This window comes from Phodopus roborovskii, unplaced genomic scaffold (genome assembly GCF_943737965.1).
Source record: "Phodopus roborovskii unplaced genomic scaffold, PHOROB, whole genome shotgun sequence".
NCBI classification, from domain to species: Eukaryota; Metazoa; Chordata; class Mammalia; order Rodentia; family Cricetidae; genus Phodopus; species Phodopus roborovskii.
In genome coordinates, this window is record NW_026126516.1 from 12,502,835 (window position 1) to 12,527,620 (window position 24,786).

General features: G+C 58.4%; 1 protein-coding gene across 1 annotated transcript; it reads left to right on the forward strand.

Moving 5' to 3' along the window:
- Positions 1–327: 327 nt before the first annotated feature.
- Positions 328–22,926, forward strand: Cep170b (centrosomal protein 170B). The gene is made up of 19 exons (XM_051196686.1): positions 328–532; positions 2,707–2,838; positions 8,607–8,696; positions 9,388–9,466; positions 9,904–9,962; positions 11,034–11,172; positions 12,556–12,660; positions 12,747–13,223; positions 13,555–14,261; positions 14,544–14,714; positions 14,932–15,022; positions 15,197–16,870; positions 17,996–18,239; positions 19,630–19,789; positions 20,100–20,243; positions 20,382–20,470; positions 20,754–20,847; positions 21,003–21,054; positions 21,145–22,926. Exons 2-19 carry the CDS (start codon positions 2,734–2,736, stop codon positions 21,390–21,392), a joined length of 4,728 nt encoding a protein of 1,575 aa, XP_051052643.1. The 5' UTR covers positions 328–532; positions 2,707–2,733; the 3' UTR covers positions 21,393–22,926.
- The last annotated feature ends 1,860 nt before the right edge of the window (positions 22,927–24,786 follow it).

Sequence of the window (24,786 nt, forward strand, 5' to 3'; positions counted from 1 at the left end):
TTCGGCCCTGGGCCAGGACGCTGGGCAGCTGTACGCCCGGCCCCGCAGCCCTGGCGGAGCCGAAAACCGAGGGGAGGGGGATCGGGTGCACAGAACGGAGAGGCGCGCGGCCCCGAGCCGGGCCGGGCCAGGGACAGAGGTTCCTGGCGGCCCGGTCGGTTGTGCCGGGTCGGGTGGACGGAACCAGCGAGGGTGCGCTCAGCCTCTGGGGCGGCGCTGGAGAGTCGGGCTCACCTGCCGCCGCCGGCCCGCCCTAACCTGGTTTCCGGGGGGCGGGGCGACGAGGGGCGGGGCGGCAGGGGCGGGGCGCGCCGGGGCGGAGCGTGCCGCCGCAGACGTCAGGGGACCCGCCGCGCGAGGCCGCGGTCCGGCGCTCTGCCCGTGGGCTCGGCCGGGGCTGCCGCCAGCGTGCGGGCCGCGCCGGGCATGTCCTAGGCGGCGGCCCCGCCCAGCGCTCGGCCGGGCGGGCGGAGGGCCGGGCCGGGTCCGGCCGCGACCGGGCGGGCGAGCCGCGGGTCTGGCGGGAGCACAGGTAGGGACGCAGCAGGGGCCGCGCCGGCCCTGCGCCCTGGCTGGCGGCGCCTGGGCCTCCCGCGCGGCACCTGCGCGCCTCGGGGCTGCACGGCAGCGGGGCGCGCTGCACAAAGGCGGCGGCGGGCAGGGCGCAGGGCGAGGGCGCCCGGCACACCTGGCCCGGTCAGCGCCCGCCGCCGCCGATGCTGCCCAGGTCCGTGCGCGCACGGGAGGGGCCGCCTGGCACCGGCGACGGGGCCTGGCCACGCGCAGGGCTACGAGGCCTGCCGAGCGGGTAGACCTGGGCGCCGGGTCCCCGCCCGGGCACGGCCGCCGCTGATTCAGGAGACAACGCCGCTCCCTCCCCCTCTGGGCCTGGCGCGCCCGCCTCCCGGCCTCCTCCCGGCTGCCCGGTCTCCCCCCTCCCCGGTCCCTCCCTCCCTCCCTCCGTCTCCCTTCTCCCTCTCCTCCTTTCCCCCAGCCGCCGCCGTCTCCCTGCCTGCTCTGCCTCCGCTGGGCCTGGCGGCGGCCAGGAGGGCACCTCGTTCCGTGTGTTCCCTTCTGCCGCTCTGCGGCCTCCTCATGCTCCTTAGCATCCGCATCGCCACCTCCTCCTTCACCTTCGGGTGGTGGCTCTTCTGGCTTGCGCAGCTGAGGGGACAAGTTTGGGGTGTTTATTATTCTCCCTCCTAGCAACGATGGCCGGGCTAGCCCAGCCCCAGTCCTCCCTCTTCCAGCAAGCCGAGGCTCCGAAGCCTTTCCAAGTTGGACCGGCGGTGGCAGTGGTCACCCCATGACCAGGGTCTAGGGTTTAGCCTCTCCCTCCTTTGAGGGCGTCCCTGTGCATGCTGTCCACAGTGAGATGGCAGCAGGTGATGTCAGAGTGGGAGACGTACGGGCTGGGTGGGGCTCGAGGCTCAGTGACCCTCTGCGGGCTCCCTGGACAGCCTTGACTCCTTTGCTGGGAGGGTTGGATCTTTCTGGGAGTTAGGGCTATGGAGACCCCATGGGTTCTGTGTCCAAGGGGCTTGAAGGGCTTTGAAGCCTCACCCCTTTAGTCCCCACCCCTCTAGAGGCTGGGCCCTAAGGAAGGGAGCAGAGTGGGGCAGAGGGGTGTGTTCCTGGTGGCTACCTTCTCCCAGAGCTGGGTTTCTCCATCTTCTCCGGCCGCTTGATCCCTTGGGCCTTCACAGATGGGCAGAGCCCCGAGTTCTTGCCTGCTGGTTACCCCGAAGGGAAGGAACTGAGGCCGGGGTGAGCATCCCCGTGTTCAGGCCTCTAGGCATGGCTACTGGACATTGCAGGACAGGGCCTGGGGCCTAGGATCACTAGTGTGACCTCTCAAGTGTGAGGGAGGGCCTTGTGTGGCTGTTCCTGCCTGGGTGATGCCTCCCACCTGACCGACCCTGTGCAGGCCCCAGAGACTTTCTGCTCTCCTTTGCCTCTTGTCTAAGCATGCTCTTGCATGCTGTGGCCCTGCCCTCGCCTCTGCCGCCCCCTAGGACACGCCCCTCTCTCCCACATTGCTGCCTTACCCTCCACGAGTCTTCCACTCATCTTAGTTATCCCTGCCTTTCTCAGTCTCCTGACTTTCAGCTTTTTTCTCGTGAGGTGTGCGTGCGCTCGTGTGTGCACCGAGCCACACCCCAGCCACTCTACGTGTTCTTCCCAGGGTAAGCTAGTTGTGATGCATTTGGATGCAGGAGCTCTGGGCTGCCCTCTTGGACCAGTATGCCAGCACAGTGCCCTTGCCAGGCCCATGCTTGGGTTCATGCTCTGCTCTTGAAACTACTTTCCTATGTTTGCATAAGGCTTGAATTTCATGCTGTACTGGGGCCTGTAGTGATGGAGCCAGTCCTGCGTTCCGAGGACTTCTTTCTTGCCCCCAGGATTTGCAGAGTGGCCTGCTGTGGGGAGACAGATCCCTCTAGTACATCCTGGAGACCTCAGTGGGCCATGCTGGGTACTACCTGGGAGCTGTTTCTCAAGGTTCACTTGGACAAGTGGGTCTGTCTACTTGGGCAGTATGGCCAGAGTCGTCTAGGGAGAGAAAGGATGTAGGGTCTGGAGGACAAAGGAGATGCTGAGACCTTGGCCGAGGCCTTTATAGGAGCAGGTCTTTGCTGGCTTTGGGCATATCCAGGGGACCAGAGTCCAGGCTGGGGAGCCACACTGTTGGCCCTTTTCCTGCAGGGCCAGGCGGGCCTCCTCGGTGCCAAGATGAGCGTCACATCATGGTTCCTGGTGAGCAGCAGTGGCACCCGCCACCGGCTCCCACGGGAGCTCATCTTCGTGGGTCGTGATGAATGCGAACTCATGTTGCAGGTGAGTGGGGGCTTCTTCCATTTGGGAAGGTGGTTCAAGGGCGTCACACCCAGGAAGAGATCGACCCCTCGTTACCTGGCCCAAGGCATGAGAGGGAGGCGGGGTAGGTGAATGTTCATGGATCTGGACTTTCGCTCCTTCATGTCAGACGTGTTTCTGACAAGAAGGTACTTAGTGCCTGGGCTCTGGGAAGGGCATCCTGTGCACATGGAGCTGAGGGAGCATCTTGGAAGATACTGGAGGTGGGGTTATTGCTTCACCATAGGGGTAGCCTGAGGTATGTCCTAGAGGTCTAGCAAATGTGTCCAGAGATGGTGGATAGTGCTGGTCACATTTTCAAGTGCCCTGCTGGCCTCCCTTGGTGGTCATATGACTGGGCCACCTGGGTTTCAGGGCTGAGTTGGGTTTCTTGGAGCTTGTGCGTCTGGCTTGGGAACAAATGGTAGGATGGAGTGTTGACCTCTAAGGTCCATCCTGGCTTGAGGGTGCAATGGGCTCCCTGAAGCTCTGAAATGCTTCTATCTCAGCAGAGAGCATGCGATCCTAGCCTCAAGCCTCTGGGCTCCATGCCCTGTCATGGGACTCTGAGAGGGAACTGAATGTCTTGATGAACTTGTCTCCAGCTAAGGGGGTCTGCTGTGGTAATATATTAGTTACGATTTATTAAAGCTTGCCTGAGGATTCAGAAAGCAAAGTCAGCCACCAGCTGTAGAGATCAGGCAGTGGTGATACACACCTTTCTTTATCCCCAGGACTCAGGAGACAAAGGCGGATGGGTCTCTCTGAGTTCAAGGTCACCCAGGGCTACACAAGATTGAGTCAGTCTAAAAGAGAAACGGAGCTCACGTCTTTAATCCCAGCACTAGAGAGATATAATAGATAGGAGCAGAGTCTTCAGTAGTCGGTCTCAGGATTATTCTCCAGCCCTGCTGAGGGGAGGCAGCAGTCTGAGGTTTGGTGAGAGCCTGTGGGTACAGACTGCCATTTCAGCTGGGTAAACTCTACTGGCTCAGCTACTTTGCTTGTCTGATCTTCAGCTTGAAGCTAATTAATTGTGCAGCAGTCTGCTCAGGTACAGAGCAGCTGCCTAGTGTCCCTAGGAGTGTTGACACCTACATGGGTCTTGTACTTAAGTTCCCATGTACGGTATGGCCACACTGTACACACTAGGGTGTTTGAGGTTCGGATCTGGTCCCTAGTGGCGTGGTATTAAGAGGTGGGGACATAGGGTTCTCATCCATGGGATTAAGGTCTGTCTTAGGTTCCTGTTGTTGTGATAAAAAACCATGACCAAAGGCAACTTGGGGAGAAAAGGATTTATTTCACTTCACAGTTTATACTCTATCACAAAAGGGAGTGACCCAGAGGCAGGAACCGGCTGAAGTATGGCCTGTGGAGGGACATTGCTTACTGGCTTGCTCCTCAGGGCTTGCTCAGTCCACATTACTACTCCAGACCACCTGTTCAAGGGGTGGAGCTCTCCACAGTGGGCTGGGTCACCCCTATCAATTAGCAGTCAGTAAAATGCCCCAGACTTGTATGCAGGCAAGCTGATAGAAGTATTTTCTTAGTTGAGGTTCCCCCTTTCCATTTTACTTTAGCTTGTGTCAACAAAAAACCAGTTAGGACAGGGTCCCTATAAAAGACTCCTGAGGCAACTTGCCCATCTATTTATTACACCAAGTGGGGACCCAGCCAGAAGGCGCTGTCTTTGGCCCCTTGATTGGGGATACCGGATACCCACCCCTCAGTACCATCAACAGTAAGCTTCTGTCATTTATGGATTCCACAGTCTAAGGTATTTTGTCACTGCGCAGGCTAGACTGAGTCCAGATATTTTCCCAGATGATGTCTGGTGAACTTCAACTTAACAAAACAAAACACCCATGCTCTGCCTGCTGGGATACTCCTAGGTTCCCGGCACAGCCCTCTGTTCCTTCATGACTCCGCAGGGGAAGACGAGTTAGATGTGTCCTACAAGTGCTGTGTGGGCCATGAAGTTTCTACTCTGCTGTGTGGTCTTGTTTATATAGCGTTAGAGTGTGGAGACTATGCAAGAATACACGGGGAGCATTATTTGTTTATGGACACTGGCTTCATAAAGCACGAACCATTTGAAAGCCTAAAGACCATAGAACAGATGGGAGCGGCGGGCTGTGCCGTGTACCCACGGCCCTGGCTGTCTGATCATTTCCTGGTGGCCTTGGCAGTCAGTGGCCTTGCTATCTTCCCCAGGGTCACCAGGATGGCTGCATGCAACAGGCAAAACTTTGGGGGCTTTGGGAGGAGCTGGAGTGGACCTGGAGTGCTGGGGACCTGGCCTCAGCACTCCACCGGGACTCCTACTCAGGGGTCAGTGTACACAGAGCAGGTTTGGGGTCAGGTGCTTAGTTTCTAGGCCTGTCAGTGGTGGAGTGGGTAGCCCCTGGTCTGGATGCCCCTGCACGTCTGCCCTCCTTACCCCTGAGGGATGTGATTGCTCATGGAAGGAGGCAAAGCTTGGGGGGTCATGCAGGGTTGGAATTAGTGCCGAGAAGCTGAACCCCCCCCAGCACCCCTGCAGGAGGACACACCCCTGCCCAGCTGACCCTTGTTCAGGCCACGCCTTCCTTTCACCCCCTTGGCTGCCTGGTGGCCAGAGGGCTTTCACGCCATTTGCACCCTCTCTGACCTAGCATCCGAGCTGCTCTACCACTGCTCTGGGACCTTTCAAGTGGCCTAGGCCTGTCATCGCCTGTCCCTGTGGGCCCTCCCCTCCAGTGTCCACCGGTCTGACTCCCTCTCAGTGCCAGCAGCAGCAGCAGCAGCACACCCTGCTTCAGTCCCTGCGTGGGGAGAAATGTGAGGAGATGCTGCTGGCTGTGGAAGGGGGACCTAGGAGTGGCCGGACACGTGAGCACCAGCACCAGCAGTGATCAGGGGAGGGTGGTGTCAGCAGGGCGGTGTACACCGACCTCTGTGTAAGGAGTCGGAAGGGCCACTGTGGAGAAGGTAGCTGTGGGAGGACAGAGGGCAGCTAGGGTCACAGCTGGTTAGGAGAGGCTGTGGCTTGGGCCCAGTCAGACAGAGAGGCCAGAGGAATCCTGTGTTCTGGGGCCATCAACAGTAGCCACGTGCCATCAACGGTCGGTGCTCTCCGGGGCCTGCTGTTTGATCAGCACGCTATTCCCAGGGTAGGCCTGCCTGGCACAGAGCCAGGCACCCGTGAATGACATGCTGCATCATGTAAACGTGAGCACATGCATGCACGTGCACGTACATGGGATGTCTGCAGGTGGTTTTTTTTTTTTTTTTTTTTTATAATGTGTGATGTGTACACGTATATGCAGTTAGCTGATGGAGAACTGGCTTCTGCCTCCACCTAGTCTTTCTTTGGCTGTCCTTGGCTGTGTGTGACACCCTAACCCAGAAAGCACATCCCAGAGCCGAGCAGCATCACAGGCCCTGCGCACATAGCAAGTTCAGCCAGCCGCTGTGGGTACCTATAGTTCTGCTGTGGCTATACTGCAGATGAGCTGGCAGGAAGGCATGCCCAGAGATCTGGGTGTGGCCACTGCTAGGGTCAGCACAGCCAGGCAGGGCCCTCTCCATGGAGGGTGAGGGCAGGAACTTTAGAAACCTATCATTTTAACGTTTTAAGGAGCACATTGACCTCTCCCCTAGCACGTGCCTGGTGCTCTGCTCTTCTGGCCACTTTGATGCCTGTGATTGCCCACTCTCTGCCTGAGGTCAGCCCTGAGTGCTGGTCCACAGCTGCATCTCCCGACTAGGCTGGCTTCTGAGCATGAGGGTGTGGCTATGTGAACTTGACTGCTGGCCCTAGACATGGGTGATGGCAGATCTCTGACTGGGGGTGGCAAGGAGGCACCTACATTCCTTACCGTCTCTGAGAGGGACTTGACAGGAGGGACAGTCCTAGGAGCTGGTGGGCTTCCAGCCCCACCATGGGGGGCTCATGGGAACCCTGTGTCAAATAGAGGTTTTGGAACTAGGTCAGGGTGAGAGTAATACTGTGGGAAGGGGAAGGGTGGATGCAGGGAGAGAGGATGGTCATGAGGGCTGCAACCCAGGCTAGGTGCAGAAGTGGTGTGGCTAGCGCCTAGATGTCTAAGAGCCCGGCAGGCAAAGGGAGATGTGAAGAGGCCGACGGTGCTTGGAGGCCGTGCAAGCCCGGGGGCTCAGGAAGTTACTCAAGACCTAGCCAGGTCGGGATGATGGCAAGGACTTCCAGGCCCAAATGGGGAGAGACCATGTTTTGGATGTAAACTGAAATCTGCTGAAAATACAGAGGCCAGCAGAGAACACCCTAGGAATGGCCAGGGACGTGCTGGGTGGGCGTTCCTGCAAGGATCCTGAAGGGTAAAAAGAGCTGGAGTGCCTGGAGCGGTCCAGGGTGACTGGAGGAGGTGGTCTTCAGGTTCAGGGTATGTAAGGCTTCAGACAAGACTCTCTCCAGCCTGGAAGGGTCAGCCTGAAGCTAACATCCCATCCACTTCAGGTCCACAGAGCTTGGGGCTAGCTTGGACCATATCCACATCTCCGCCCTTTCTAGACTTTGGCCTGGAGTGTGGGCTTCCCCAAGAACCTTTGTGTCTGGTAGGGACTGAGGGCTGCTGACCTGTGCACAGGGCTAGGTACAGGCTAGGGTTTTTGGTGAGGAGGTGAAATGGTATCTGGCCTGGCCGTTGACCCGTGCCATCCAGGGCCAGAGAAATGAGGCGGCATTTGTGGATGCGGCTATAGACCAGGAATTTGGATCAGCCCAAGATGAAGCTGGCTGTCTCGAGGTTGATGACACACTCTGTCAGAGACCTGTAAATTTGGGAGCAGGTGAACTAGACTGGGAACAGGCCTGGGGACACTGAGCAGGTTGAATCTTAATTTGTATGTCCTTAGCGGAAATGTGGGCTCTGCTGAAGGAGTGGATACCGCCTGCCCCATTGTGTCACCCTGGTGGCTAGCAGTAGGGGTGGGCTGGGCCAGAGCCCATGTCTGTCCTCTCCCTGGACTCTGCCGTGTGCCTGGCCCTGAAGGGGTGCTCACCCTGAATGGATTAATTATTGTTGTTGGGGGCAGAGCAGGATGTTGGTACTTGGGAAGAAGAGGGGCTGGGCTGTAGTGGGAGTCAGCTTGAGAGGCCCTGAGTGAGCAGCTGGAGGAGCCAGGGCCTTGCCTTAGGAGCTGAGAAACTCACACCCAATGTCCCCTCTGTCAGCGGTGGGCTGTCTGGCCCCAGAGGCTCTCAGCAGTGTGCTCTGGAGGCTGTTTGGGAGGCACTGCCTGGATCATATGCTTCATCCAAGCTCAGTGGCTTCCCTGAGTTGATTGATTCTGTGATCAGGAAAGGTGAGGCCAACTTGGAGCGAAAGTACCACACATGTGTTACAATTAGTGCCTCAGGTCCTGCTGGGGTGGGACAGTGGGAGCTGGATGGGGGAGTCAGTGACAAGTGAGCACTACTGGAGGTTTTGTGTGTCCCCTTTCCTTCTGGCCCAAGTGGAACTGGGCTGGCCTCCCCTGCCTGTCCTTGGGAGGGAACTGCCTGTCTCGGATGACCAGAGGGTTCCCATGCCCTCCCACACTGACCTAGGAGCCCGTGCCACTGGAAACAGGATGCTCATGCACGGAGAGCAGGGTGGCCACAGAGGATGGAGTGGCCCTGGTGGCTTGCTGTGGCAGCTGGGTGGCTTTGACGGCACACTGGGGGTGGGGTGGGGCTCAGGGGCTTTGCGGTATTATAATAGACACCACTATCTGCTCCCCTCCAGTCCCGTAGCGTGGACAAGCAGCATGCCGTCATCAACTACGACCAGGACCGTGACGAGCACTGGGTAAAGGACCTGGGCAGTCTCAATGGGGTGAGTATACCGGGCTGTGAGGTCCCACCTCTGGCTCCCTCCACGACAGGGACCTGTCCAGAGGCCCTGTTCCTCGGTCACACCAGCCAGAGCTCTGTTGAGCTAGGGAAGTACCGAAAGGAAATGCGTCCCCCAAACCAGTGAGATGTGCCCAGCCCCCCGGGAAAGGCAGTGTAGTATGCCCTTTTCTTTCATTCTCTGAATGTGACTGCGGGGTGAGAGGAGCCGGACATGGGGTAGGCGGACAGCGGTGGCTTCCCTAGGGCTTCATGTGTCCTATGGAGACATGCCATTCTACATTTGTTAGACGAGGTCCATCCCAGGACACTGTTTTGACAAGAAAACAGACCCTGACCTGTTCTGTTTGTGCAAACCGGATCAGTGTCCCACAGCCACCGCAGCGTGCCTTGCCTACATGGCGTGAACCCGGGACCAAGACTTGGCATCACCCTCAACCCCCTCCTCCCTGGTCCCCCTTCAGATAAGGCAGCCCTTCCTGCAGGGGCTTGTGTGTGACAGGCAGGCCTCCCCCTGCCACCCGGGGCGCTTCGGAGGGTCCCTGGGGTATCTGGCCCCAGCCCACTCAGGGCTTCCCACTTGGGCCCTGCAGGGCCTGCTATGTGAAAGGTCTGGGGGCACAGGAGGCGGGGGGGGGGTCTCCTGAGGCCTCCTCTCCCCCTGTTTCCCGTAGACGTTTGTGAATGACGTGCGCATCCCAGACCAGAAGTACGTCACACTGAAGCTCAACGATGTCATCCGCTTTGGCTATGATATCCTTCTTGGCTTTGCTCCCTCAGGACCAAGGCTGCAGTTGCTGTGTGTGCTGTGTTACAGTAGATTAAGGGACTTCCTAATCACAGCTGAGGCTCCCAGGCTTAGAGGCCACCTGAGGCCGGGCTTCCTCTGCGGGCGGGGGGTTCTGTGACACCCTAGCCTCTGCCTGCATGCTCCGAGAGGGGCTGAGGAACAAGCCAGCACTCTTTGGGACCCAGAGTCCTGGTTTGACTTTGAGTTCTAAAGCCTGGGCATTCTCTGCTCTTGAGTATGGGGTGGGGTGATTGGTCCTCCCCGAGAAGCGGCCCTCTTCCCACCTCCAGGAATATTTGAGTCTACCTCCTCACTGCCTGTGACTACAGTGCTGGCTTCCATGCCCCAACCGCAGGCCTTTCCTGTTCCTCCTGTTCTGTTCTCCTTAACGTCTAGCTACATTCCAACATGTACGTGCTAGAGCGTGTGCAGCACCGTGTTCCTGAAGAGGCGCTCAAGGTTAGTGTCAGGCAGGCCCAAGGACTAGGGAAGCCCCACGTTGGCCCCATAGCCAGCATTCTCTGTTCCGGTCTATTCCCCAGACACATTCCCCAGGCTCCTAAGCTCAGCCACCCTTTGCTGGCTGCAGGTGCTATGAATCACTGCTGCTTGGCCTGTCCTGCTGGATAGCCCAGTCCAGCAGGTGAGAAGTAGTCATTACCCTCGGGCTTACATAGCAACAGATGGTAGGGACAGCTGGGGAGCACCGTGAAGGAGAGGCTGAGTGGCTGGAGTACTGGAACACATGGGACTTCTTGAGCCCTACAAGACATGGCCTTGGACCTCGTAAGTCAGGTAGGGAATGGAGCGCAGGGGCCTGGCTCAGGAAGTGGCTCCTCATGCTAAGCTGGGGATGTAGGTGGAGCATGGGGATCATCTAACAGAGGAGAGTGAGTGGGCAAGCAGGGTGGGAAGCCAGACCACACTCCTTCCTTGGGCCCTGGACCCACCCACGGGAGGACACAGGAAGGACCTAGTCAGGCCACCGAGGGGCGACAGGAAACAGGGCAAATGGAGGCCACCAGTATGTCCTCTGGGTTGCTGTCTTTTACTAAGGTCACGTCAGTCAGTCTCATCCAGGGCATCAGGTTCCTAGGCGCTGTGGCAGGCCAGTGTTTTCTCGGGTGTATGGGTCATCATGGAGCTTTGAGCTCTTGTGTGAGTCGTGTAAGTGGTCTGTCTTTATCCAGTTTTCCAGAAGAATCTGTAAAGTAAGGGGCCCTGTAGTGGGCCCCTGGGTGGCTTACCTTCCCAGGGCCTGCTTCAGGTGGGGCCTGGGGGGGGGATGATGATCTCTAAGATGATCTCTTGTAATCCTAGCTTGCTCTCTCCCTGCCAGAGAAACTAACTCCAGCTGCCTCCCTAGCTCTGTGAACCACAGGCTTCTCCACAGGCCTAGGCCCCTCAGCTACCCACCACACCAGGTGGACTGGTCTTAGGTTCTTTCTGTTCTTTGTGGAGGAGAGGCGGGGCTGCCTGGGATGTTCCCAAGGCTGGCACGCTACCCTCACCCTGTGCGCTTGTCCGCAGCACGAGAAGTACACCAGTCAGCTGCAGGTGAGTGTCAAGGCCTCTGCACCCAAGAGGAGTGAGGTATTGCCTGAGCACACACCGTACTGTGAGTCCTCGCAGCCCAGACCAGAGAAAGGAGACCGAAGACAGGGAGCGGGTAGGCCATGGGGGCCGGGATGGGTGGGGAAAGGCAAAAACACAGAGCGCCCCAAGGCCTGTTTGCATTTCCTGTCTCCCCTTGCCCCTCTGTGTACCATCGTCCCGTTTTATCCCGATCCACAGGTGACCCTTCCCCCGCGTACACTCCCAGTCTGTAGCTCAGTAGTCAGGGCCCAGGCCTGCATCGCCCCAGACTTGTCTTCTGTATCTGCACATACCCCCCCCCCCCCGCCCTGGGCACGCCCACTTTTCTCAGGTCCTGGGAGCCTCCAGCATTTGATTGGTTATCTGGCTGCCCTTATGGTCTGCAGCAGGACAGTGGTGGGCTGATCTGAATTGCCTAAAGGGATTCTGGGCCTGACACTGGGGCTAGGGTGGGTAGATGAGCAGTGGTGTGTGGGAACAGGCGGGCTCAGGGGTAGATAGCATAGTAACAGGAGGTGTAAGTCCTGCCGGGCATGCAGTGGCGGCTGGACAAATGCTAGAGGGAAGAAGGTGTTTTCAGGATCCAAGGTTTAAGTCCTAGCTGTGTCAGGAAGGTCACCTTGCCGCTCCAGCCTTGACCGACAGCTACCGTGCCTGTGGGACAGCCCATGTACCCACACGAGGTGTCTCACGCCTCTGGCATGCGGCTGGGATGCAGATGTGCCCTGAACTGTGAGCCATCTGCCTCTGGAGCCTGACCTGTGCTTGTCTTTGGGAAGACAGAAGTCATCTGACCTGCACAGAGCACCTGTCGGTGTCCAGGCTGTGAGTATACACAGCTGGTGACAGTGGCTCGAGCTGTCCCTGAGGCTGTAGCAGGTGCAGCCAGCTGGGCTCCTGCGGAGCAGACACAGCACTTTGGGAGACCCGGTAGGCTTGGAGCCAGCAGCTTAGAGAGCACTACTCAGTGGCAGATGCGCGCTGCGTACGAACTGGGTAAGAATGAGGTCCTTAGGCCAGCAGTCAGGGTAGAGGAGTGGATGGTGGAGTAAGCCAGTGCAGGTGGTATACCGCAGAGGACAGACAACATTGAAATCCATCCTTTGTGTAAGGAATAGATAGTGATTTTGTAAAATAAACTCGACAGACTGACCCTCAGCCCCAGGACCGTCCATTGTGGCAGAGCCATTTCTAGGACCTTAAAGCGGCAGATCCCTGTTCATGGACCTGTTGCCCCATGCACAGGCAGAGGCTGTCGCCTCCTTGTCCCAGGACTGAATCCTAGGATAAGCCTTCCTTCCTTCTTAGAGATGTGGGAACAGACCCAGAGTGGTCAGCCACTAGCCGGGACTTGAGCTGCAGGTCCCAGCTAGGAGGTGACGTTAGGGCCTGGTCCACAGACTGGCCCTGTTCCAGATCTTCATAGCAACTCTGAGTTCTGAACTCTTCCGCACAGAGGCAGTAGCTTACCGCACACCCTTGTACGGGCAGCCCTCTTGGTGGGGAGAGGACGATAGTGTCACTCCGCCTGAAGACCGGCCCCAGGAGGGGCCCTATGCAGGTGAGTCTCAGTGACTCGCCTGGGACTGGGTTGGAGCTTGGCAGGGCGGCTTTTGAAAGGTTTCTCCTGGGGACCCCTCCCCACAGAGCGTCCCAAGGACCTGGCGCAGCAAGATGGTGAACTAGACAGCGGCCGTGCCCCTGCTGAGCCAGCAGACTCCTCCTTCAGGCGCGAGCCCAGCTACTTTGAGATTCCCACAAAGGAAGTCCCACAGCCGCCACGGCTCCCTGAGGCACCAACACAGGAAGCGCCCACGAAAGACCAGGAGGCAAATAGTGGCGGGACGACGGCCCCTGTGGTACAGAGCCATGCCTCCTTCACCATTGAGTTTGATGACTGCAGCCCAGGCAAGGTGAAGATCAAAGACCACATCACCAAGTTCTCCTTACGCCAGCGGCGGCCCCCCAGCAAGGAGGCCACGCCTGTGGAGATGGTCTCAGCCGAGACCAAGGTGGCTGACTGGCTGGTGCAGAATGACCCAAGCCTGCTGCGCCGGGGTGGCCCAGGGGATGACCGCCACAGCACCAAAAGTGATCTTCCCGTTCACACGCGTACTCTCAAGGGTAAGGACCTGCTGGCACCTGGGCACATCCTTTTTTGGGGCAGGGTTTCTCTGTGTAGACCAGGCTGGTATCAGACTCAGAGATCCGCCGCCTGTCTCTGCCTCCCAAGTCCTGGGATTAAAGGCGAGCGCCACCACGGCTGGCTGGACAAGGTAAGCTGGCGGGTGTGGTCCACGCCTGTCTGCCCCTGCACACTCACCGTATCAGTGATGGTCCAGGAGGTTTGGCTGATTTTCATCTTCCAGTGAACGGGCCATGAACCACCTGCTGGTCTTGGGGGCAGTGTCTCACGTCTTCTACGTCACCGAGCCTAAGTGCTGGGTTCTTCCAGGCCACAAGCATGAGGATGGCACCCAGAGCGATTCAGAGGACCCCTTGGCCAAGGCTGTGCCTGGAGCCCCATCGGAAGCCAGCGGGGAGCAGGTGCGGCTGCAGAGGCAGATCAAAAGGGACCCCCAAGAGTTGCTGCACAACCAGCAGGCCTTTGTCATCGAGTTCTTTGATGAGGATACGCCCCGCAAGAAACGTTCACAGTCCTTTACACACGCCCCGCCTGTAGACCCCAAGGCTGACAAGCGCCGAGGCACTGGGACCGCTGACAGAGAGCGTCCTGGTGTCACGGTCCGCGCAGCAGGCGGCAGCTCGGGCCCTCAGAGGGCCAGCTCGCTCAAGCGAGAGAAGACTGAGGAGCGGCCGGGCAACACTTCTCCGATCCCCCGGGCCTCCACGCGCCCCTTTGGCAGTGTGGGGCGGCGTTCCCGCCTGGCCCAGGACTTCATGGCCCAGTGTATGCGGGACAGCTCCCCAGCTACTAGACCTGGCCCTGAGAAGACACCCCCAGTACTGCCTGCCCCCTTGACACCCCGTGGGGCCAGCCCTGTGACCCCCTCGGCCACTCCACCACCTCCCACTGACCCGCAGCTGAGCAAGGCGCGTAGACAGGAGGAGGATGACAGCCTTAGCGATGCGGGCACCTACACTATTGAGACAGAGGCCCAAGACAGAGAAGTGGAAGAGGCTCGGAAGATGATAGACCAGGTGCGGTGTGTGGCAGGGGCCACCCTCATGGGGGTCGTGGGGCAGGAAGGGACTCACTCCAGGGCTGACGGTCATGTTAAGAACCTGCTGCTACCCAGTCGTTTGTCTAGTCCAGCTGGACAAGAGGACTCGGGGGAGGGAAGGCCCCTGGCTCTGTCTCTTACCTTGGCATAAGGGGACCTGTTTCCCACCCAGCATGCCCAGCTGAATAGTTGGGGTCACATCTGGGTGGGGTGGAGACCCAGGCACCTCTGACCCTTGGCACTGTCCCCTTTTTTGCAGGTTTTTGGGGTGTTTGAATCCCCTGACCTCTCTAGGGCGTCCTCAGCTACCTTCCGCCCAGTCATCAGAGGTGACAAAGATGAATCCAGTGAAGGGGGTGTGGCCCAGCGGATGGCTTTGCTGCAAGAGTTTGCTTCCCGAGCACCAGGCATGGCCCCCCAGGAGCAGCAGGTATGAGCCTGGGCAGCCACCCCAAGAAGAGTCGCGCTAGAAAAGGGCCATAGCTACAGGCCTAAGACTGAGTTACCGTACACTGATGAAGCTGACTCAGTTGGTGGCGACATTGGGGTCCCACAGGCCCAGGGAAGGCCACAAGGCCCTCCTGGTCTCTGTTCTGAGCTTGTGCCTCCCGGGCTGTGGGTATATTCTTTTACCCTTCTCTCTGCAGAGCCTCTTGGTCCCAGGCTCCCCTGGAGGTCAGAAGTGGGTTTCCCGGTGGGCTAGCCTGGCCGACAGCTACTCAGACACTGGCTTGGCAGGTATGTGAGCCAAGAGTTGCTATAAGGATTGGGGGACATACCAAGATGGCCTCAGGTCCTGACCCTAGACATAGTTTGCTTCAGGCTGTGCCTGGAAGACGGTTGGGGCCCTGTGAGCATGTAGGGCCTGCAGGTCTGTGGCCATTCTAACTGTATTGGCCTTGTGCTTTGCAGAAGACTGTCCTGGGCGAAGAACCGGAGAGCCTGAGGGAGCCCCGCCTGTGCGCACACGAAGGCTGCTCCCACAGTTGCCCGGTGATAGGGCTGACAGCCCTGCAGGCCTTGAAGCTACCAGGCGGAATGGCCCAGGGCCACCAGAGCTGGGCAGTGAGCAGGCTAGTCACCTTATAGGCCAGGAAGATCTGGACCCTGATAGCCTCAGTGATGCCAGCGGGTCAGATGGCGGCCGAGGCCCAGAACCAGGCGCAGAACGACAGGAGGAGCTAGCATGGGCCAGGGGTCGGCGCTCGCCAAGGGCCCCTGGGGAGCCAGCCTCTACCTCTTTCTTCATTGGTGATCAGAATGGGGAGGCCACCTTCCCCAAGAAACCATTTGTGGCTCCTGGAGAGGTGGATGGCCCAGGACGGGTAGTCCAGACCAGCCCTTCAGCACGGGATAGCCTCTACGTCAGTGCCAATGGGAGGGTGGTGATCCAACTGCGCAGTGGTCGGTCGCCGGAGCCTGACCCGGCCCCACCCAAAGAGGCCTTGGCCTTTGCCCGGCAAGAGAGCTTCACCAAGGAACCAACCAGTGGCCCCCCGGCACCTGGAAAGCTCCCCCACATTTCTAGCCACCCGCTACTACAAGACTTGGCTGCAGCCCGGGCCTCACGCATGGACTTCCACACACAGGACACCCACCTGATCTTGAAGGAGACTGAGACGGCCCTGGCAGCCTTGGAGGCCAGACTGCGCTCCAAGTCTGCAGATGAGCAAGAGGCGGGCAGCCCTCCCAGGCCTCCAGAGGACTCCCTGTCTGGGGAATCAGATGTGGATACGGCCAGCACCATCAGCTTGCTCAGTGGCAAGAATGGACCCAGCCCCACAACCCCCCAGACTCCAGGCCCACAGAAGGAGAGCCTGCTGTCTCCACCAGCAGCGCCAGACCCAGGGGGTACTGCCCAGGGCAGTGCCCGAGACCGGCTGTCAGAGAAACAGCATCGCCCACCAGGCCCTGCAGACTTGGGCCACGGAGAGCCATCAAGGCGCCTGGCTATGCGGCGTGGCCATGGGTCTCGAGGGTCCCTGGACTGGCCTGAAGAGGAGCGAGGCTCTGGCCTTGCCCACCTGCCCAACTCTAACCACGAGAGCCCTGAGACCACTGGGACAAGTCGACCAGGGCCTCGCCGGAAACCAGTGGCTCCTCCGCCATCGCCAGCCGCCAGAGAGGAGCAAAGCCACAGTCCCAGCGCTGCTCAGAAGGTGCAGCAGGCACTGACCCGCTCCAACAGCCTGTCCACCCCAAGGCCCACCAGGGCCTCCCGACTCAGGCGGGCCCGTTTGGGGGATGCCTCGGACACTGAGGCTGTCGATGGCGAACGAGGGGCCGCAGCCAACCCTGAGCCAGCAAACCGACCCGCCCCTGAGCAGGCCAAGAAACTGACACGCTTGGACATCCTGGCTATGCCCCGGAAGCGGGCAGGCTCCTTCACAGGGCCCAGTGATTCTGAGGCGGCCCCAGCCCGCACCGGCTTCTCTGGCCGCAGTGCTGAACTCTACAGCACCAGCCGTAAGCCCACGATAGCCGAGGCCCGTGCTGCCGCCAGGAAGGCTGCCACTACTGCTGCCAACACGGGCCCCCGCCAGCCCTTCAGCAGGGCCCGCCCGGGCAGTGCCAGATACTCTTCCAGTGAGTGCCGGGTCCTGGGATGGTGGGTGGGCAGGATGGCCAGCAGCAGCCGAGCCCCTGGGTAAACGTGTTGTGGAGCTGTACACACATGTGTACCAGCCGGGTGTGCCCATGGCTCCTGTGTAGCAGAAGACCCTCCCCAGGGTACCTCCCATCACCCCAAACAGTTCTGATGACTCTGTGGGGTACAAGCTGCCCACCTGAGAACCCGAGGAGGGCTCTCCCAAAGTTCTCTGCTCCCCGGTCCCCTTCATGGCTATGAAGCCCAGGGAATAGCCAGAGAGCCCCTGGCCTGAGAGGGCTGTGTCAGTCCACATGAACAGTGACCTCTGCCACATCCCCTAAGCTGTGTGTACAGACGGCTCTGACGGGATTCTGGAGCTGGCCCCATCCCTGGAGTGGCTGGTGTCCATTCCTTGTAGCCTCTGCCCCACCCCATCAAGGGAGCTGTGCCTGCCATGCCCCAGTGGGTTGAGTGGATTGGTTTGAGCCAAGGTGCCGCAACCCCACCCCTCGGCCTTGCTGTTCCTGGCTGACTCTTCCCAGTAGACTTCTGCCTGCTGGGTCCACTGGGTAGGGACGCCGTGGCCGGCTTGACTGGAGACCTTTACTTGGCAGATTCTGCTGTCCCCAACCTGCCAACACTGCTTAGCATGCACACCCATCTACCTACCCTTCCTCCAGAGCGTGTTTGTTATCAGAGCCAAGGAGTCTAAGCTCCTCCAACCCAAGCAGCCATAGCTGAGGACGAGTCTGATGGAGACTGTAGGAACCTGGCAATGGCTGGCAGCGGCCTGACCTCATCCACTTGTGTGATCCAGCTATGAAGTACCATAGCTGGTCCTTGTGTGTGGCTTACCTCATTTTTTGCCCAACACCTTTTCCTGGTGCCCAAGGAGCAGCTTTCATCGCACCTAGCAAAGGCCCCTGGATACTGCACTGGTCCAGGGGTGCCCAGTCCCTGGCCCCCCGCATGCCCTCTGGGCCCGCAGTGCTTCTGCTGGGGGTAACTGGTGCAGCCTGTCCTTCAGCACAGGGCCCTCACCCTGAGGGACCCTGGGGCTACCAAGGCACTGAGTGTTCTTTGTTCTGTTCTTGCTTCTGAAACCAACCCACTTACCCAAGACACACGGCGGCGGCAGCAGGGTTCGGATTACACGTCCACCTCCGAGGAGGAGTATGGGTCCCACCACAGCTCCCCTAAACACACACGCTCCCATGCCTCAACAGCCACGCAGACCCCAAGGGCCAGCAGCTCCACCAGGGTTCGTTCCCAGGCCCCCGGCCTCCGGGACACAGATGATGATGAGGAAGAGACTGACCCCTATGGCTTCATTGTACAGACAGCAGAAATCGCAGAGATCGCCAGGTGAGTGATCAGGCCAGAGCGTACTCCCCTTGTCTGAGAGCTCGGCGGGGCACCTGGCCTGGCGTAGGCATGGAGATGGTTTGGTGGGTGGTCGATAGACGAGTGGGTGATAAATGGGTTGATAAAAGCAGAGATGGGTGGATGGATTGGGCAGTAGGTGATGGCACAGTAGATATTTGCATAGATGGGTGGGTAGGTGGATGCAGTCTAGGAGGGTGGAGAAGTTTGAGTTCAAGTAGCTAGTGTGACCAGTTTTTATTCTAAATACATTTACTTGCATGGTCATTGTCTGGGTGTGTTCTGGGGAGGGGTGTGCAGGGATGGGTCTAGTTAGGCTGTGGCCAGGCCCGGAAAAGTGGAGGACCCCCAGGACCTATGTGGACCTTGAGCACTTTTGAGGCACTGAGAAAGTGACCAGAAACAGATGGCCCTCAGGAGAGGGGACAGGGAGAGAGATGGAGTGAAGAGGAGGCCTCCCTGGGGTGAGAGGCAGAGGGACCGTGGCCCAACCGGGGACGGTGCAGCGTGGCTGTGGCAGGCCCACGAGCGGCATCGTAGATGGAAGTGGATGGGTGTCACCTGGAGGCAGAGGGGCTTGCTTCTATGTTCTCTTGACTTCAGAACCATGGGGCCAGTGGGGATCCTGGGCAGCCCGGTTGGGGGGCCATGAGAGCTGGGGCCAGGTCTCTGGTCAGAGTGCCGGTCTAAGGAAGGCCCGTGAGGATAGCCATAGGGTTCCCCGAGCCTGGCGCTGGGGGTTCAAGTGTGTGGACCCTGGTGTTGCTCCTGAAGAACCTTTAAGGCAAGAGATGGGCTGTGGGCCCTTCAGGGACCTCCCTAAAGAGGGGGCCAGCCATGTACTCAGGAGCTTGGGTAGAGCCAAGCAGAGCCCCAAGGTAGCAAGCTCAGGGAACTGCTGCTGTCTCCGCTGCCCAGGGACCTTCCCTGGGACAAACCTAGGACCCTTGTCAGCAGAGAGATGTGTGTTTCCCATGGTGTGGATCAGAACTTAGCTCTCAGCCATACTGGAAGAGCCGCAAGGTTTACCCAACTCTGACCCTTGGAGTCAGAAGCCCTGTGTGCTAGCTATGGTGGTCTCCATCCATTCCTCCCTGCCTCCATTTCCCTGCTTGCCAAGGTGGGACACATGTCACACATGCTGTGACTGAGCTGTATCCATGCTGGGGGGGGGGCTCAGGAGCCACCCTCTCTAGCTCTAGTGTGCAGGGAGAGGAGACAGTCAGAGGATTCCTGTCTTCTTGTTGGACCCTTCCCCAGGCCTCAGACAGCAGAGTGGTGCTCCACCTAATTCAGTGTGCATGGGTGGCTTCTGGGTCCCCACCACCCAAGAGGACCTGTAGCAGAGCTCGGTTTTTCCTGTTGGTCACAGGCTGAGCCAGACACTAGTGAAGGATGTGGCCATTCTGGCCAGGGAGATTCATGATGTGGCAGGGGATGGGGACTCCCTGGGCTCACCAGGACCCACGCGCAGCCCATCTCTTGGGAATGTGCCCAACACTCCTGCTTCAACCATCTCAGCCCGTGAAGAGGTGAGTGCCAGGCTTCTCAGGTGCACGTTGCTAGGGAGGGTGTTCATCTACCAGGGTAGAGGCCTCACCTTGTGCTTCTTGATTTCAGGGCTATAATAAGGCCCCCTGGGCTCCCTACAGCATCCCCAAGAGCTTGTGGTGTGGGAACTTGTCCTCGAGCTTAGCTGTCTACTTCCAAGGGGGTGGGTGCTGGGAGGGCACTTGAGTAGATGGGGTCTGGGGCTTGTTTTATCCCAGTCCAGGGCTGTCCACCGCCTGGAGGTCCCTCTGCATCAGACAAACCAATGGTGCCTGACTCTATTCTCTGCAGCTGGTACAACGTATTCCAGAGGCCAGCCTCAACTTCCAGAAGGTGCCACCTGGCTCCATGAACTCTCACAACTTGGATCAGAACATGAACGACAGCCGTGAGGATGCCCAGACCAATAAGACGAGGCCTCGGAACCGTGAGGAGGCATGGTGTCCCACGCTGTGTAGCTGCGGGTTTGGGCATGCCTTGGACAGTGTGTCTGGGCTGTGAGATGGAGGCCAGCTATCTGGGGGCGGGGTAGGGGATAAGGCCGCATCAATATTAATACCCAGATCCCTCCAGGTGATCTTTGACAATCTGATGCTAAACCCAGTGTCCCAGCTGTCACATGCCATTCGTGAAAACACAGAGCATCTTGCTGAGAAGATGAAGTAAGTCTCTGGGTGCGGTGCCAGAGGATGACGTGTGCCGGGCCTAGCATGTGTCAGAGTGTGCAGCCTGATGGGTCCCTGCATGCCTACACTGCTGAGGTTGGGGCCCTCTCCTTCCTGTCTCCAGCCCCCGTCCCTAGCTAGCTGTTCTTCCCTCAAGCATCGGGTAGTGAGCCGTGCTCCTGCTCCGGGCTCCAGTTTCCCTCTCTCCAGTGAGAGAGGGGTCTGGGAAGGCACCATCCTATGTCTTCTGTCACAGCCCTATTCCCTGCTCCCCTCCCAGGATCCTCTTCCAGAACACAGGCCGAGCATGGGAGGACCTAGAGGCCAGGGTCAACGCTGAGAATGAAGTGCCCATCCTGAAGACATCCAACAAGGTGAGAGGTGGGAGGGCCCTCCTGCTGGCTCCTCTGCCCGTGGGCTTTGCTGAGCCGGTCTGGACCGTTACCTCAGTCCTGCTCTAAGTCCATCAGGAGGGTGTAAGGCCACTGCGTGTCCTTCCTGTAGCCCACCTCCTCTCTGTCCTTCCCAGGAAATCAGCTCCATCCTGAAGGAACTAAGACGTGTCCAGAAGCAGCTGGAAGGTAGGTGTGGCCCAGACCTAGGGCAGGCAAAGGCAGCCTTTAGGACTCATAGCCAGATTCTCAGCCGCCTGACTCTTTGCTCTCTTCCAGTCATCAATGCCATTGTGGACCCTAGCATGAACCTCGACCTGCTTCTGGAAAACAGGACTCCTGCGGGGTCTGTTCAGCCAGGGCTTGGGAAAGCCCGGCCAGCAGCTCAGAGCTCAGCTTGTCCTGCCTCGGTGGACACCTTGCTGCCAGCCCTGCCCCTCAGGAGCTTCCCACAACGGGCCAACTGCGGGCCCCCTGGCCTCCCAGAGCCTGCCTTTCTTCCTGATGCGGAGAGGTTCCTGATTTAACCTGTGGGACGGGCAAGGCCAGCCTTCTTATGCGTGTGTCCTGTGCCTGCCTGTGCATCCCATGGCCCCCTGCCTGGCTGCAGGTGGTTCTCTGTGGAAACCCATATGTGCCATAACCCCATGGTGGGTGCCTCCCGGGCCCCTCCTCAGCCAGCACCCACCCACTTCATCCAGCTCATGGCCACCCACATCTTCACAGGCCTCCTAGCCTAGCCCTGGGGCGCCCACTGCCAAGGGCCACCCCCTTCACCTCCTCCTCATCTCTGTTGTTTCTGTCCCTAGCTTTAAAGAAAAGAGTACTTGGCCCCAGTGCAGGCCTAACGGGTACAGCTCCAGCCTGAGAGGCCCTGTCTCATCCCTGTGTGCTGGCTTGAGGCCACATAGAGAAAGGGGCCAGTCAGTGCCAAATACAGAAGCTGGGTGGGCTTGGCGCATCCTAGAACTCACTGTTCAGGAAGGAGGCGGCTTTGTGGCTGCGGAGTTCAGCAGCCTGGGCAGACAGATAAATGGCTCGTGGAGGTATTTGGGGAAGGAACCCCACGGCTCTAAGCCTTTGGTGCCAACACAACTGCCAAACCCTCTGAGTTTGGGTACTGTCCCAGCAAGTCCTCCTGAGTGGACTCATCCCAACTAGAGACACTGGGCCTCCTTGCAGGGGCACTGGTGTGGCTGGGTGGGCCAGCGGCCCCTTTGGTTGTGGTATTTTACCGGAGTGGCAGAAAGAGAGATTTGGAAGCTCCTGGCGTTGTGATCTAAACCGTGTCCCCCGCCGTCCTAGAGGCTGTGGGCACAAAGTGGTAACTGCAGCAGGCTCCTGCGGCCTGACCCTCTGTAGGGGCCTGGCGGGGACAGGCCCACTACTGGGTATGCTTTCTCAGGATTTGTTTGGCTGGGCCCTGCCAGGTGAGCAGAGTGTGGCTGCCCTTGCTGATGCTTCTGGAGGCAGTAAGCCAAAGAGCCCGCTGGCTGGAATGGGATGGGGAGCGTCCCATATCGACCAAGCTGGCACGGGTGTGCTCTGTGCCTGCCTGATGTGTGTGGTGTTGCTCCTGAATAGAGCCTGTCTGCCGGGGGCGAGGTAGCCGCAGTGGGTCTCCCTGTTTACACTTAGCTGATAGTCATACACGGGTCCTGTGTGCCTCTGCCCAGCCCACCTGATGTTTACGTGTGTGTAGAGCCTGCCGTTTGTCCGAGGAGGCGCCAGCCCGGCCTGTTGGCTGCTCCCCCTGCATGTCCCTCACTTTGCCCACAGCCTGCTCCCCATATAAGTGGCTGTCTCTCTGCAGAGTCTATGCCCCCTGATCATCACTGCACAATTTTTTTTTTAAATGCACAAATCGGTGTCCCTCCCCACATTTAGTTCCTGCGTCCCTCCAGCCTTCGACCTGGCGTTGGTATCCTACTTGCCTGGCTTCTTGAAGGTGTCTGTACATTGTTCTCAGGTGGTCTTGTGGATGTCTTTCAGAAAATGGTTGTTTTCTATGAGTTGTCATGGAATCTGTTCTAATAAATCATTCTTCCACGTGGCAGCACCCCAGTGCCTCCCGCCTTGGCTCTCTGGGGATGGTGTTGGCGTGGCCACATTGCCTTGGCACAAGGAGTCCCTTTGTGGGTCCAAGACACTGACAGCAGCAGGTGTGGTAGCCTATGCCTTTGACCCAATAACTTGGGAACCAGGATCTCAGAGACCAGCCAGGGCTACACAGTGAGACCCTGGATAAACATAGGTATCTTTAAAAAATGCATTCCTCCATGTAATAATACCTCCCCCCTTGCAGCACCCCCTCCCCAGATCCACTGCAGCCTCCATTTCCCTTCAGAGAAGCAGGGTTCCCAGGGGTCAAGCGGACATGGATGGCATAGGCAGGTGCAGTCGGGCTAGCAAAGCCCTCCTACGGAGGCTCGACGAGACAACCCAGTCGGAGGAAAAGGGAAAAGAACAGGCAGAAGAATGAGGAGAGGCAATGCCTCCCCTGCTGTTAGAACCCCACAGATACCCCAAGCTAAACAAGCACAGCATGTGCGCAGACGCACGCAGGCTCCTTGCTTGACCCTCTCTCTCTGAGCCCCTACGAGCCGCTTAGTTGATTCTGTGGGCCCTGTTCTCATGGTGACGTTGACCTCACTGGCTCCTACAACTCTTCCTCCCCTCTTCTGTGGGGTTCTCTTAAGCTCTGCCTGCCTAATGTTTGGGTGTGGTCTCCCATCAGTTGCTGGAGGAAGCCTCTCTGATGATTGGGCTAGGTTCTGATCTACGAATACAGCAGAATAGCATTAGTAATAATTTCACTTTCTTTTTTCCCCCCAATCATGTTTGGTTAAGACAAGTCTTTAAAAAGAAAAGCATGAAATTTGTAGATAAATGGATGGAACTAGAAAAGAAAAATCATCGTGAGTGAGGCAACCCAGAAAGACAAACATGATATGTACTCATAAGTGGATATTATTTCTAAAGTAAAGGGTAACCAGGCTACAATCCAGGACCCAAAAAGGCTAAGAAACTAGGAGGGCTCAAGTTAGGAACGCATGGAGCTCCCTGGGAAGGGGAAATGAAGTAGATTTCATTGGTGGGGATGGGAACAGGAGGAGCAGGTTGGGATGGGGAGGGATAGGAGAGTACTGGAAGAGACAGCTGTGATTAGGGGCGAATTGAGACCGAATGCAATGGAAACTCCCTGGGGTCTATGAGGGAGACCCTAGTGAAGACTCCCAGCAATGCGGGACACAGCCTGAACTGTCCCTCTCCTGTGACCAGGCTTCCAGTGGAGGGATTGGGACACCAGCCCAGCCACAAAACCTTCCAACCTACGATTTGTCCTGCGTGCAAGATGTGCTGGAGTAAAGGTGGCACAGAGCTGTGGGAGAGCCACACTGCATAGAACCAAACACGACTGAAAAATAAAGACAGACACTCTCCTGTACTCGTGGACTGGAGTCTAGCATACTTGTCATCACAGAGGCTTCATCCAGTAACCGATAGGAGCAGATGCAGAGACCACAGCCATCGACTAGGCGGAAGGATTGTAGGAGCCAGAGAGGTGAAGGACACCACAGGAACCTGGCTCACAGAGTCAACTAAACAGGGCTTACAGGGTCTCAGACTAAAGCAACAACCAGGGAGACTGTACGGGTCTGACCTATGTTACGGTTGTGCAGCTCGGTGTTCTTGAGGGACTCCTGACAGTGGTGACTAGGGGTGTCCCTGATTCTTTTGCCTTCTCTTGGGACGCCTTTTCCTCTTGGCCTTATCCAGCCTGGATGCGAGGCTATGTGCCAAGTCTTAATGTAACGTGTTATCCCGGGTTTGGTTGGTATTCTGGGAGGCCTGCTCTTTTCTGAAGGGAAATGGAGGGGCAGTGGTTTGGGGAGAGGAGGGGAGGGGGAGGGACTAGAA